This window comes from Oculina patagonica, chromosome 7 (genome assembly GCF_052425735.1).
Source record: "Oculina patagonica isolate OP01 chromosome 7, crgOcupat, whole genome shotgun sequence".
Lineage (NCBI taxonomy): Eukaryota > Metazoa > Cnidaria > Anthozoa > Scleractinia > Oculinidae > Oculina > Oculina patagonica.
Genome location: NC_135764.1, coordinates 23,600,316 through 23,615,298, shown reverse-complemented (window position 1 = coordinate 23,615,298; position 14,983 = coordinate 23,600,316). Strand labels below are relative to the sequence as shown.

At 39.8% G+C, this 14,983-nt stretch overlaps 1 protein-coding gene and 2 long non-coding RNA genes across 4 annotated transcripts; all 3 read left to right on the top strand.

Annotated features, from left to right (window-relative positions):
• The first annotated feature begins 610 nt into the window (after positions 1-610).
• LOC144660548 (uncharacterized) lies at positions 611-2,109 on the top strand. The gene is made up of 3 exons (XR_013572103.1): positions 611-714; positions 1,069-1,140; positions 1,745-2,109. It is a non-coding gene; the product is annotated as an uncharacterized LOC144660548 (long non-coding RNA).
• A 1,425-nt stretch (positions 2,110-3,534) lies between these two features.
• Positions 3,535-5,333, top strand: LOC144660540 (uncharacterized). Its single transcript, XR_013572100.1, has 3 exons — positions 3,535-3,653; positions 3,949-4,019; positions 4,961-5,333. It is a non-coding gene; the product is annotated as an uncharacterized LOC144660540 (long non-coding RNA).
• Positions 5,334-7,992: 2,659 nt separating this feature from the next.
• LOC144659472 (uncharacterized) lies at positions 7,993-14,015 on the top strand. 2 transcript variants are annotated; one of them, XM_078519915.1, is made up of 7 exons: positions 7,993-8,140; positions 8,380-8,465; positions 9,468-9,530; positions 10,452-10,517; positions 11,610-11,657; positions 12,098-12,115; positions 13,146-14,015. In XM_078519915.1, exons 2-7 carry the CDS (start codon positions 8,384-8,386, stop codon positions 13,697-13,699), a joined length of 831 nt encoding a protein of 276 aa, XP_078376041.1. In that variant the 5' UTR covers positions 7,993-8,140; positions 8,380-8,383; the 3' UTR covers positions 13,700-14,015. The 2 variants fall into 2 exon arrangements, with proteins under 2 accessions (XP_078376041.1, XP_078376042.1); XM_078519916.1 differs by having other exon boundaries at positions 7,994-8,140; positions 9,468-9,488.
• Positions 14,016-14,983: the final 968 nt, after the last annotated feature.

Genomic DNA, 14,983 nt, shown 5'->3' with positions numbered 1-14,983 from the left:
GATTAAGTGGTAAATTGTGGTAAACCATTAAGCTTCCAATCAAACTTTTCCAAACTTTAAAGCGTCTCTTACAAAAAGCAAATTACTCAAGATTATAAATGGCAAATGATTATACTTAACTATATCAATACTGCCAGCCCCAACAAAACTCGCCACCGTCACCCCCACTATCATGATTAAGTCCCAAAAGGGCCACAAGTATTCAGTTCTCTGTATCAACTTAGGGAACTGTGCATGTGCCACAGAAAATGTCTACATGCATCATAGGTGTCATAAACAGAGACAAAGAGGCGTTTTGTAGCTGCTAGCACCATGTTACCACTTTCGTAAATCTTTCGCACATGCTTGAAATTCCAACAAGTCTATTCCATCTATGTTTACGTTGATTTTTTCATGTAGATACTGCTCACTTGGCAAACAAAAGCACTGTTTGCCTTAAATTTCGTTGACTTATTCTTTTCCATCTCCTAGTGAAGTGAAACGGAATCTACTTTTGTCCGCTCAACGGAATATTTTATCAAAAATAATACCTGCCCTTTGTCAAAATTTTGTTTATCACTTCAATTTTATAAACCTGCTGCACAAGAACGTAAGCAAAACACGTAACAATCAAAAAATTCAATAGCTTGCCGCCGATCAAACTTATAAAATAAAAATTAAGGGTTTTTCTTTGAGGGTCACTTGTTGCTTTTCGTCTTTGGATTAGCATACCGGGTAAGAATTAACTTGTAGTTCTAAAACTTTGTAAAACTTCTGTGGGAAGGAAGAGAAACTATGTATTGATTAAGGAAAGAACTTTCGCGATTGTTCTGATTTCAAAAGAATTGAGCGTTTGTAAAACGCTAACAGAAAGAAAAGGAAAGACGCAAGTTAGCGCAAAATCCTGGTTCTGTTGATATCGCGAATAGCAGTTCTTGTAGTTTTCGATGACTTTTATCAAACCAAATCGCACTCAAGATTTACGAACGTGAAATTGTCATTCCTAACCGTTAGACATGAACATCAAGCTATGTAGTGCGATTTCAAGAATAGTTGTATCTAAAGCCTTTTTGTCTTCTATTTCAACAGAAAACATCATGGATTTTAGATTGGCTGTGTTATTCACGTTAGGCCTGGCCTACACTGCCTCGGCTATGCACAGTAAGTGTCAAATATATACGCCTTCAATTTTGTTTTTAACGGAAATCTAGCTATCACATACGTACATGGTCATATTTATGGCACATTCAATACACCATTTATACGCCATTTTTATCGATATCTAGAATACGATATTGATGCTTGTAAAAAGCTACATTACATGGGCTTCCCTTTTACCCTGCTGTATGCAATAAACCGTCATTATTTAACGTTGTATTTAACTTTGTTTACTGATAACTCGACTCGACCGACTGTCGACCACCTGTCTGCCTGAGCCTGCCTGCCTGAGCCTGCCTGCCTGACTGACTGACTGACTGACTGACGGACGGACGGACGGACGGACGGACGGACGGACGGACTGATTTAAACCCTACATTATAAGCATAAATAAGGTTATACCCTTTCTGAAGTTGTCCTTTCATTTTTGAATAAAACGTAGCCCCTTCGTGCACTATACGACATATGGCGTTGGTGGGTTGCCTATGTTTTTTATCAAAAAACATAGTTATTCAAAGTTACTAAATGGCAGTGGTGAAGAAAAGCCAGGTATCAGCAAACATTATACTAAAATGAAATCCTAATAAACTCTACGTTCCTTTCGCAGCAAAGCGCTCTGCCTTCCCCTGTGGAGCCGGCTGTAGTCCAGCCTGTGCCCCAAACTGTATAGCAACCTGTTGTGGTAGTCCACCCCCAGCCCCACCCGATCCACCATTCCCAGCAGTCTCTGACCAAATGAAACCCGTCGCCGCCTCCAGTCTACGGAATTCAAGGACATCCGGGATCACAAGGACCGATGGGAGCGATGGGAGGCCAAGGTCCCCCAGGATCCCCCGGAATGGCAGGACCACCAGGACCCCCCGGACCACCCGGACCTCCTGCACCTCCTGGTCCCCCAAGCCCATGCTGCGCTGTCCCTCCTCCAGGCGGAAAGTAAATGAGGCTGACAATTCCTACCGTGAAGTTCTCGTTCACAAATTCAACACAAGATTTTACGGTGATATATTTACGCATGGAAATTATTTTCTACTTGATAGTTCGCAAGTTAGTAAAATAACACGACTTTCGAGAGTTGACGTTTTGCTTTGCTCTCGACATTATATTTCATTGTGCTTCTAGCATAGGAGTTTTCTTTTTTATTATTTTGTTCTTTCGTTCTAAGAGAGAAGTGTTAATAGCTTAAGCGGAATTTGATCTGATGATCAGCTGCAGAAATGAAAAAAGGAAACAAAAATTAAAACGAATATCTAATCCTTACTTGTAGCATTGCTTAGCTGAATTGACTTGCACAAATTGATGTAAAGAGAGTCAATAAAAGCATTTGTATTAACAATACTTCTTTCTTGATAACCTTGATGAGTGGAGAGATAGGCATGCCAAAGAACTCAAAGGAATGACTCTGCCCCGGCTCTAGACTGGACCGCTTGATCCGGAATCTAGCGTCGTGGAGTCCAGCGCGCTTACCATTAGACCATCGCATCTCTTACACTTACTTTGTGTAAAGATACGTATGAGATTGACTGGAATTTTATGCGATATGTTTCATAAATTCCGACTGGTGAAATTTGCATGTTTTGTCAGCTTTACTAATCAATGTCAATAAGTATATATTAAACAGTGGGGTTCATTCAACTGTTTAACGTAGGCGATTTTTCAACTCGAAATCAACGATAGCATAAACACAATGCAGTGATGACACGTGACAGTATTATCTGAAGGACACATCTCATCTATCTATTGACAGCTGACTGCTTTTTGACTTTCACTGCCCTATACCATCATGAGTCTGGCCGCCTTTTTTAATGTGGCCGCCATTTTTAATCTTGCCACGATTTTGAATCTGGCAGTCTCTTTGAATTGGACCACCACTTTCAAACTATCCCCATGACCATTTTGACAGTGTTTTGAATTTCGCAGGAGAAGACCAAGTTGAGTGATTTCATCCCATCCCCAGAATTTGCGCGCCAAACTTAAAATTGTATTTAACTAGTTATCAAACGGTTACCAAAAGTGCATTCAGGTAAAACTACCCTTGTCAGGTCTTGTCAGTGTCACTGACTTACAGAGCACAACACTGCAATATGACAGCCCGCAAACGTAAGTTCTCTCTAGTCAAGCGAATGAACGACTCGAAGGGAGAGGAGTTTGACGGGTCAGTACCTGTAACAGGCAAACAACTTTGTCTTTATGTCGTACCTCGTGAACAAAAATTTATTGTTATTTACAATACAAGGCGACCACAGTAAAATTATCATGCATCCATTCATTACAACGTCTAATACTTTGTCTTTGAGTGCATGTACATGATAATAAAGAAAACAAAGCGATTATTAACTCAATGACAAGTGACTTGTTGACTCTCGACTGCGCATGAGCGTGCTGTCGGGTCGTCTGGCCTGGGGACGTAAGCTGTGAAATATGTTTGGTATTACGTGCTCTGTAGAGTTTGAGATCACAAGATAAACTCACTGAACTGTTAAATGCAAAACAGTTTTTCTTGGTAAAACGACTGAAAGGTAGGGCTGTTTATTGTTTTAAAGCTGTAAACATTTGTTTTTGTTTTTAATTTTGGTTATTTAAGAATCAATCTGTAAATCACAACAATGTATATTTCCTGCCGTGTAGATACCAATAAGTACAACCACATCAAACCTGCAAAAGCGAAGAGATTTGTTTTTCTACAATTTTAACTGAAGCAAGAGTTAGATAGATTATAACGACAGTACAGCAAATTGAACATACGCATGTACTTCATTGAAAGTTTTCTGAAACCTCTAATCAATGTTTTTACTTTTGTTTTATTTATTTGAGACACAACATGGATCTCCGCTTTCTACTTTTGTTTACACTTGGATTGTTTTACTCCGCCGGTGCATTTAACAGTAAGTAATTCATTCAGTTTACATACTTTCGCTGCTTAGTCTATGACTTCCCTCCTCGCAGCTTAGAGTGTTTTACGAACATAGTTTATGACGTGCTGTGAACTACCTTCAGTTTGCTGTAAAGCATTACAACGGAGGATCGAACATGATACTGATTTGCAAACCAAAGGCAGTGTTTAAATAACAGCAGAATTAAGATTAATGATTCCTTTTTCTTCTTCTTTGCTTAATTGCAGTGTTTTGATTGCAAATTGATAGCGTGGGTCTTTTTGTTGAGAAAAGAGTTAAAAGGGATTCGGAAAGGCAGGTCATGTCTATAAACACACCAATCGTGACCTCATGTAAATCTGACCACCAGGTGGAACAACAAGACACTAGAGGGAAAGAAAGCACGTGTTGCTCCCCGTCTTTGTTTAAGGGTAATGGGTCAGAAAAATGCATTTCATGGAGTTTCAAATCGGAATTTACGTATGCTGACAACAATCTTCATGGGGGGGGGGGGCCTTTTTCGCCGCCTCCCAACAAAAAAAAAAAAAAAAAAAAAGCAGAAGGCCAAGGGGAACTGGGAATCACAAACAAAATCCAGTGGGAAAATGGGATTTAGCCTAGGACAGGGATTTCGGACGAAATTCGGTCTGGGAAATGGGATATATACCCCCCCCCCCCCCCCCCCCCTCCTCCTATATATACCCTATATAGCTAAGATAAAAGGAAATATACTTTCTATAGAGAACTCAGAATACTTTGTGCAAAGGATCGCCAAACCGCCACGGAATGATTCAAAATTTTTGAGACTTTCCCTTCGGCTTATCAGAATTTCGAATTCACGGTTAAGAGGTCAGCTATACAGGTAGCTTTCAAACCTGCATCGGTTGTCAGTTCCAATTAATTAAGAAGTAATAATTTCACTAAACAAGCTAAAATTCATTGTTTCATTTCAGCCAAACGGCAGTATGCTGCATATGCCGGACCTGAAGGTAACACCGGACCACAAGGACCACCCGGACAGATAGGAGCACGGGGACCCGCCGGTGATGCCGGGGCACCCGGACCTCCCGGACCACAAGGAGCTCCTGGTGTGCCCGCCCCACCTGGTCCCCCAAACGGATGTTGCCCAGTCTACGGCAAGAAATAAACTGAGGGAAAATACGAAATATAAAACATAATTTTCCATTGCTGTGTACCTATTTTTATAATTTCATACTGGAAACGTCTGGTAATAAGATTGCACGTATTGTCAATGGACTGAGAAGTTTAAGTTACGAAGAAATAAAGAAGACAAGAAAATAAAAATAAAACAAATCCATAAATATGTCTATTTTGCTTCTTCCTTGTGACATACTCTAAGATGCCTTTCACCAAAACCTCGCTGGTTGTAGTTGTTTTTAATAACTGTTATGAGTATTTCCCAAATTTCCCAGTCAAAATCAGCCAAAAGGCATGCCCCAAACCACGTACTCTGTCGACAACAAATGCGCGGTCGACCAGACGAAGGAGTGAGGACTGAACGGGGAGCATCTGTACAACTGAAACGCTACAGAATTACCCGTGGATTTCTGTTTTATGCCCATACAAAATTTCCGTTGGACAAGAGGTGAACAACACTGATTTTGTCGCTCTGACGATTGTCCATATAGCGTCAATAGGTATTGACCTTTCTGTTCCTTTGCAGCATGTACTGTTACCCGACATGCGTCAACTTTCGATTAAGTATCAACCGAAGCTTGGTGGATCTTATGGAAGACTTAGGGCTTGTTTATATAAAGGGTTTACTTCTCCCCAGGCCATCTTTCACCCAATTTGTCTTTGCTAACCGGGCAAAAATTAAAAATTTGCCCCGCAGTTTCACGCACACTCTGTATGACCAGATTGGACATAGTAAAAAATAGGCGAGTAAATAAGTAAGTGTTTACATGGCGCGGCAACCACGGTCACCTTACCTTTAAAGCGAATGACCGGCTCACCCTATGTTTAATGTCTTTTATAATAAGTAATTGGACACTTAGCGTGTTCTACTAGAAATGCGCGAATATGATTGGTTATCCCATTGTTGTCTATTATAATAATACACTGTTTCTTTCGAGGGCGAATGGTTTAATAGTTGTCCGCCAAACAAAGAAATATTATAGGTAATCTTTAAGAAAATAAAATTCCCAAAGGACACTACTGTTTGAAAGTACACCCTAGCACATTATATCGCCAGATTGTTTCCCGCGTTAAACTGCACCACGTGATCAGTTTTGACCAATAACGAGAACGGAAAAATTAATGGTGAACTATAATCGCTGTAAATAAAACTTAAAATATAAAAATGGTTTAAACAGATCTAATAATATAAAAGGATACTCTAAATTTTCGTCGCCTTCTGCGGTCTTCTTCAGAGAATGATGGATTTTGCAAGGTTCGCAGAATTCTAAGAGTTGCATTGACGTTATTGTTCGTTGCCCCCCTGGGGAGCAACTAGCGATGCGTAAACCCTTGGGAAGGGCGCTCTTTATAATCTTTATAATCGCTGATTGCAGAAAGGTACCTCAAATGGAAAAATTATTCTTATTAACTTTTGGCTTAGAATACAACAAAATTGATGGCTGTAGACTGCAATCCTTTAAAGTGTCTACAAAGAAAATAGGAGTACTCGCCCTCGTTTTCTAATAAACTGCACCTCGTTGACTATCGCTCATAGAAACCAGGGGCTCAAAGTCTAATTTTGTAAAGAAACTTGAACATAGAAATTAATTTCTATTTGTAGCAGATTATAGGATCAATGTACGTAGTGAGCACTGTACAATATTTAAGCAAATATTTGCATACAAGATAACCTTATATTCAGTGACGTGCGTAATGTTTAGAACCTTTACTTGGTAGGCAAGAGTTTTTGTCATGTTAACATTTCCACAAATCATGGAAGCCTAAAAATAATGGTTTGCCAAGCATGCAAGACAACCAAACACAAATAAGACGACAGTGAGCCGGAAAGGGAAAAGAATAAGATAAGATAAGCCGGAAGATTAATGCAGATAACAAATGTCGGATTATTTTTCAGCCTCTAGAAATTTATCTTCTGACCATGTGCCAGTGCGAGCTCCCATTCTTCAACTCTAGATCTCGATAATTCATGTTCTCGTTTGAACCGCGAATTTCAATTTAACAGTTATTTTACTGGTGAGCCATGGCAGTAAAGCCACAAGTCACAAGTGCTTGTGAGTGAATTGTTTTTTTTGACTAGCTCTTGTATACCAAACATCCGACGTGCTGGTATATTTACGATGTTACTCAGTGGATGGTCAAACAATTCGTCGCGAATTTAAAAAAAGAAGTCAGCGCTAGAAGGACTGAATTTTTTTTTAAGCAATTTGGCATCAGGAACTTTTACAAGTTCTTCAGAAGAACGAAATAGTGTGTTCTAGATCAGATTAAAGGGTAAAACTGAAAGATCCAATTATTATAAATTATTTATATTAAAAGACGCAAATCGCCAGTCACTAGAAAAAGCTACATTCAGTTCCTCGCTTAAGTTTACGCTTAACCAATTTATATGTCCTTTTTGCCCGAAGAAGCTTAAACACGCTTTTCTCAAATGTTAGTCAGTCAAAATTCTTTACTCTTTAGAAATCGGAAAAAGGCTGGTTTGAAAATCGAGCCACCAGGCACGTTTTCTAGCATCTTGGCACCAGCATTCACTTGAAACTCCTTCGTTCACAATTTTGTGTGCACATGCGTAGGTATAAAATGTTGTCAACACTTGACGGATGTTTATTGCCTGTCCTATCTTGTCCTCGGAGATGAACATCTTATGTCTGTCATCTTTTAGTTTCATCCCTTCCAGAATATGCAAGGGTGATTTTACATGCCCCGAAACGCCCTTTGGCCTTAACAAGCTAATTTTCCGGTGTCACAATTGCATTACGCTTTCAGGCTTTTTCTGCCTTCTATGAAAAATTCAACGTTTGACTAGCTAGGGAACAATGAGCAAAACCGGTACCATGAACGACCGGTCAATAACCTTTTGCCTATTCTTACATCATGGGTAGATAACGAGGGTTGTTCTCTTGTCTTTTGGCCTGCAGTAAAATAACAACAAACGGCGTTTCTCGAAGGCGGAAAAAGGCTATAGGAAGAAGGTATTACTTGACATTTAAGCTTTCTGGTTGACTTAATTGACTAAATGGGAGTTAACGTTAGGTGTATTAGACTGTGTCGACTAAGAAACGCTCTTTAAATTTTCTGGTTCTAAAATAAAACCGGGCTCTTAAAGCTGGTGAACCAGAACAGTTCTGAGCCAAAACAATTTAGAGACAACTAAGTCTGAGATTAATTCTACCTCATTGAATAACGAGTTATTCTGTTTTCTTTTCCACAGGAAAATGGGGCTTAGATTTTTCGTATTTCTAGTCCTTTTAGGACTAACGCTCTCCACGTTGAGCGTCGATGCCAAGTCATTGAAAGGTAAGCGAATCTTTTTCGAATATATTAGAATTTGGTGCCAGGCATTGCGCGCATAAAGAAACAATTCTTTACAGTAGAGGTAAATGCCAGTAATTTTCTCGCCTGTGTTTGAAAGCAGAAACGTTTCTTTTAAATTCATCTGTCTGCGAAGCGTATAAACTCAACTTAAACTAAATCTCTTTGTTCTACGGTTCGATAAACTGGAGAAGTTAATATTTTATTGCGTGCAATTTTGCTCTCTTCCATCGATCGGAAACTTAGATAATCTCTCTTATTTAGACAGTTGCATGCTCCTTGTTCGGGTATTTTTTATAATAGTAAGGTTATGCAGTTAACATAGAAAAATTACACAGTAAAACGTTAGTGGAATTCAAAAAAAATACGAGCCGTTTATTCCAAATATAGAGTTCAACTAGTAAACACCTAATTTTTATGCACCGCTTTTCAGAAAGATCAAGAGATTTGACCATTTCTTTCTATAATCTGACTGTCAAGTAGAAATAAAAATTATTAAATTGAGGTGATCTTTGACCATTTGTTGAATTGACTTGAAAATGTGATCAAGTTATTGCTTACTTCTCTTGTCATAATCTTTAAAGTCAGATATGAAATCGCAGCCTTATTCAGATGGTAACACTACACTGTATTTTCCAATCTACCGTACTGAAAAAATATTACTTTTGTAAGAAAATTCCCACGGACTTTTTTCTTTGCTTAGCATTTATTAATTTCATAAGCTAGGGCCACCTTATGCTAAAAACCGGTACATCCAAGGTGTTTTAGAAACTGTTTGATCCCAAACAAACAAGATCTCCACCTCGTAAAAACACCTTAATACAAAGCACCAGACTAATATAATCCGTCAATTTAGTTAAGCGCTGTATAAAAAAGTAGATTTCGCTGCAAACATAACTAAGGAAACATAAGTAGTACTTTATTCTAATTAAACATTGTCAGTTTCATTTTGTAAATTTTTCTTTTTCTCTTTCTCCGCTGCCAAAGGACACAAGAAATCCAAGCACGGTAAGCTTATAAAGGCTCTCATTTCTTCAGGGCTCGTAAAAGGTAATGAATATCTCGCTCTCTTGTCCACGTTTCAACTGACCCCTGCATGTGGATAGGGCACCCTTAACGTCTAGTGGGTTTGTAAAAGTTATATACGGAGTTACGTTTTCAACCAAAGTAAATTGCTTTATCCAACTTTAAGAGTGTGGGTACATATCTGAAATTTAGTTTTCCGACGCGCCTAAGACCATTTTAAAATGAAATAAAATGAAATCCGCTCTGATTTGACTTGACTTGTGCTTAACTTACAAAATGACCTGACCCTACTTCAGTTCACTTGGCTTCCGTTACCTTCTCATCACTTGACTTCACTTTATTTCTCTTGTCAGGAGGCAGCGTGGCCGAGCGGTTAGAGCGCTGGACTTGCAATCAGGAGTCTCCGAGTTCAAGTCCCGCCCTAACCGCTAGCTGGATTTGTTCTCGGAAGTCCCGAGTTCAAATTCTCGACCACGCTTGTAAATAGCCAGATGGTTTGCCTCCGGCCATCTGGGATTCTTAACATTGTTATGTTTATTTGATTTATTTGTTTCTTTCATTTGCTCGGCCCCACTAGCCTGTGTGCTATAAATACTGCCGAGGGTAAATAAAGGACATTATTATTATTGTCTTCACTTGACCTACATTGCCTTGATTTGGCTTCAATTGACATAGCTATACTCGCCTTGACTTTAATACGCTCTTCTGATAAAAAATGTTACGTCTTACAACGTAAATTTTTGGTTAACACTAGAACAAAAGATAAGCCAAGTACTTACAAAAATAATAACTTTACAATAGTACCAGAACTGGTGACAAGCTTATGTAACTGCGTACCCCAAAAAACGATTGGTTTCAGTTTAGCGCGTTAGTGAACATCAGCCAAAAAATATATCTTCCCTGACAGTCAGAACATAATCGTCAATGTTTTCTTTGTTATCGCAGACGAAAGCGAGAAACAGGATGATGACGCTGCACCCGCCGAAGAAGCCGCCTCAGGCAGTGCTGCTGGTAAGTAACCACTCCTCTCATCATCATCATCATCATCATCATTATCATCATCATCATCATCATCATCATCATCATTATCATCATCATCATTATCATCATCAGTTCTTGTACATAAGGCCTCTTTCTGAAGTAACCATCCTCTAGATAAGGAAAATGTTGGTGCCCTATGTAACCTTTCAGAGTGAACTGCGTCTTAAACAGCTATTGCACGCAAATCTTAAAAAGTTCCTCTCGAGGAGACAAGGCAAAAGTTAAATACACTGTAGACTGTACGCGGTAGGTACTTTGGACTTTTGATCGGAGCAGGAGTGAGGAAGCCGGCTATCATGTACTATACTTCTTGTTTTTCAGTTTTCTCCGTTATTTCATCATAAAATAAATAAAATAAAAATAAATCACTTTATTTAAGTGTCAATGTATTTAGCACTGTTGTAAACAAATAAACAAATATTGCAAATCAAACATAAAGTTGTTTAAAACCTCAACTGGCAGGAGGCTAACCAGTTGGCTATTTACAAAGCGTGGAGGAGTTGAATTCGGGGCTACCGAACACAAATCCATCTGGTGGCAGGGAGGTGGTTTTGAACCCGGGGCCTCCGGTTTACAAGTCCAGCGCCCTCCCACTAGGCCACGGCGCCTCCTTAAACATCAATATACCCCTTACCTCTTCTTTAATTTCTCTTATTTAGATAAAGTTGTTTAAGGATAATCTGTTTTAACTTCATTAGTTCCGATGAAAGGCTTATGCTCTATTCGCCTGCTTCCCACAGTGGTTAATTTATAACTTATCTTATCAATAACAACATTGAAAATCAGCTTTAAAGAAGATTAACACAAAAGAATTAAAAGTTACAATCAATCAGCCCTTTGATAAAAACAGACATTAAATATCAAGAAAATCTACACATTATTCACATTCAAGTATTTGAAATATTAGTAAACATATGTTTAAAAAAAGGCATGGCAAAAGATTAAGCTTTTAAATTACCCTTAAAGGACTTCATAAAATAAAGATTTGGATAATTCGTCACTAAAATATTGATTTTTATAATAATTATCATTTTGATCAGCTAAAATGCTCTCCTTTTTCAGGTGGATCAGCAGCTGGAAGCGGAGAGGAATCTGGCTCCGGTGAAGAACGTAAGTCTAATTTGTTATTCATGTACTTTAAGCTTAATCCACAAGGTAGTACGTATCACGAACTTCTCGAAATTAAGAAGAAATCTACGTTTAGTGTATCACGAATGCTGAACACAACGCTACTCGCCGTCTAATTAATAAGTTTGCGCATTTGAAAACCGCGTCCGCTTCCACGGTATTTTTTGATCGATAGCTGATGCCTGTGTAACCAATTACATTGCTAGCCTTCCAATAGTAACTTAGTTGTCTTGATAAAAAAAATTGCCTTTAGTGACCATCTCGGCATTTCATTTTTTTGGAGGGGGGGGGGAGTCCTTATTAAAGAGAGGGGATGATTTCTCTTGGAGGATTTTGAAAAGAGAGCTGAGGGCTTAGTTAAGCTTTTGTGGCAAGAAAATGGCTATGGCACAAATTAATTTTTGTCCTTTTTTTATTTACAGCTCCACCAACAGAGCCAGGTGAAGCACCTCCTCCTCTTGTAGTCCCAACCCCCGCTCCTGAGCCCAGAATCTGCCCCGCACCTTGCCCTCAAGTGTGCGCACCCGCCTGTATGGAGAACTGCTGTATGACGCCCATACCTCCACCATGTACTCCCCCTAGCCCTTGCCCGGCTCCAATGCCAATGCCAATGCCTGCTCCCTGTCCCTCAGTTTGTGCTCCTATGAACCTTCCCTCTTGTTGTCAAGCTCCACCACCACCCCCTCCCCCTCCACCTCCTCCCCCACCAGCAGGCCCACCGGTTGTACTCTGCGGACAGACCTGTGTCGATGGCTGCGGACCGACCTGCCCACCACAATGCTGCAAGCACCATAAGAGAGGAAACCTGAAGAACGCTGCAAGCAAACGACACTTCCACCATTGATGTTCCTCCATCTCGACTTCAGCTGTAAATAGAATTAGGGTGGCATTACAAGGGTTACCAAGGAAACGTACATGTATCTACCTCGTCCCAAGGATGCCACAGTCAAAACAAACCATTCATTAAATCACATTGATATTTGAATTTTGATAACGAATAATTTTTCAACGAAACTGTAAACCAAATTTAGCGTGATTTGCGGTCATAACCGATTGATTTTATAAAGTGATTTGAAGGAATAAATTTTCTGTGACTATTACTATTGATAAACGTTTCTTGGAAATTCTCAACTGCTCCACGAGTCCCTTGCTACTCAAAAGGCTTCCTATCTTTAACTTCTGGCTCAATTTTCTAAGCTTGCATATTTGACAACAACTGATAGGCAAAGGAAGAGAAAGCACAGTTTGAATTGAAATACAACAGTCTTAGCGCTAGTTTTTGTTTTGCCGCCGGGTTAAAGCTCGGAAGCCTTGATGTTTCTTAGCTTCCGTAAATTACAAACTTAGACTTCTTTTTAGGAGAATTATTTGGCATGTTAAAAAAAATAATCAAAGCTAAACAGATAACCTAGAATCACGTTGTTGTCAAAACTGCAAGCTAATCTTTTTCTCTTTTTCTTTTCTCTATAGAGGTGCCAAACGAGCCGCCCAAAATGCCATATAAGGTTGTAGGTCCTCTGGGAGGTCACCCACATCCGGGACCACCAGCTGCATACAACCCTTGCCCCCAGCCTCGATACTGTGATCCAGTCAGATGCAAGGATCCAATTGGATGCGCCCCGTCTTGCAGTGACACCTGCTGTGCGGACGTACTCATTCCACCCCCTACCCCGCCAGTAGGATCAGGGGCAGGTCCGTGCCCAGACACATGTGCGCCATCCTATCTCCCTAGTTGCTGCATGGGTGCACAGCCTCCTATGGCACCCCAGCCATTTCCCCCAATGGGACCCCAGCCGCTATATCCCCCCATGGGACCCCAACCAGGGTACCAACCCCCAGCCGGGTACGCTCAACCTGCAGTCATCCCTCAGGCGCCACCTGCATCATGTGATCAGAGTTGCTATGCAACGAACTGTGCCCCACCCTGCCCAGCACAGTGTTGCCGCAGAAAGAAGTCTGTGATCCATCACCACCGCAGCCGTAAGACGAGAGCGTTAACACCAGGATTTGCAATGTGCCACTAGTATTTTCCAAATAAATAACACAGAAGTTAAAGTCGCAGCTAAGATGGACCAAGGACAAGACAGAAAGGAGCAAAAGCAAACGATGTGCCTATAGTCGTGAAACGATTGCGATTGATACGTTCGTTTCCATCGTGACAATTGTAGTGGCTAAGTTACCGAGAAAATACATTTTAGTGAACAGTCTCAGTTTTCACGTAACCATTGTATGAAGCCACTTTTTGTGAAGTTTTTCCAAACATTTAGTGGCTTTAAGAAGCGTCTTATTACAATTGTTTTCTCCATATTTAGTTCAATAAATATTGAAATTTCTTTTTTAGTAAGTGGTCATCATCATAAACTTTCAAGTACCATTGGGTCCCTTTGCGTTTCATAGAGAAAATGATATTTTCCGACAAATAAAATAGTTTGGTATTTAAATGTGGTCTTTAAGCACTAAACATAAGGAAGCTGATCATGAGGATCCTACTGTCGCCAACTATCGGCGCGAAACTGGCAAAAGTTATTATTTTGTTCTTTTGTTTAGTTTTAGGTAATTCTCACTCTAGCATCATATAATTTGGAAACTTTCTTAGCTTTTTTTAGCACGAATTCCTTCAAATTTATGGCTCTGTATTGTGTTTTCTAATAGAACTACAAAATAACAGCATGAGACGTTTAAAAATCGCAATCAAATTAAAACCAGGCAAATTAGGATTGAACTAGATTGTGAGTCTTTTCTTAATAACTAGGGGTAACTAGGTAGACTAGAACAAACTAGAACGGGTGGCGCATGCGGACGATTAACCATCTCGTGCGAAACAAAAGTCACACTTTTAACTCGTTGACTGTGGCACGACGCTTAAGGCTGATCATTTAATCGAGAACACTTTAAAAAAACTTCGCGGTCTTGGCTAAGTTTCATCGAAAAGCCATCATTATACAACGTCTTAAGCCGCCTACGTGAACTGTGGTTCAGATACAAGCTGTAAATAAACAACTCAGCTAGCCTTCACCAAGTGGCTATTTACGGAGCCTTATTTAAGCCTCAATTTTGTGATCAACAAGTCCAGATTAGAATTGGACGGCTCTTCAGTTTGTTCATGAGAAATTGCAGCTATCTGGTGTAAAAATATTTTTTGGCCTGCACGCAGGTGAAATGAAGACATCTCAAAAGCAAATCTAAGCTGGCCGGTACCTGTATAATTCACATCTACGATACAACTGAGGAAATCGCTAAAAAACGTTGTCTTCGCAGCTTTATATTTGCCTAGTATGATTCCAGTGTCTCTTAAATGAACACGTTAA

Excerpts from the sequence above, each read along its gene's own strand:
- LOC144659472 (XM_078519915.1), top strand. The coding sequence starts at position 8,384 with ATGGGGCTTAGATTTTTCGTATTTCTAGTCCTTTTAGGACTAACGCTC. Across the intron at positions 8,466-9,467 it reads CGATGCCAAGTCATTGAAAG|GACACAAGAAATCCAAGCAC; the intron begins GTAAGCGAATCT and ends CCGCTGCCAAAG. Across the intron at positions 10,518-11,609 it reads CGCCTCAGGCAGTGCTGCTG|GTGGATCAGCAGCTGGAAGC; the intron begins GTAAGTAACCAC and ends CTCCTTTTTCAG.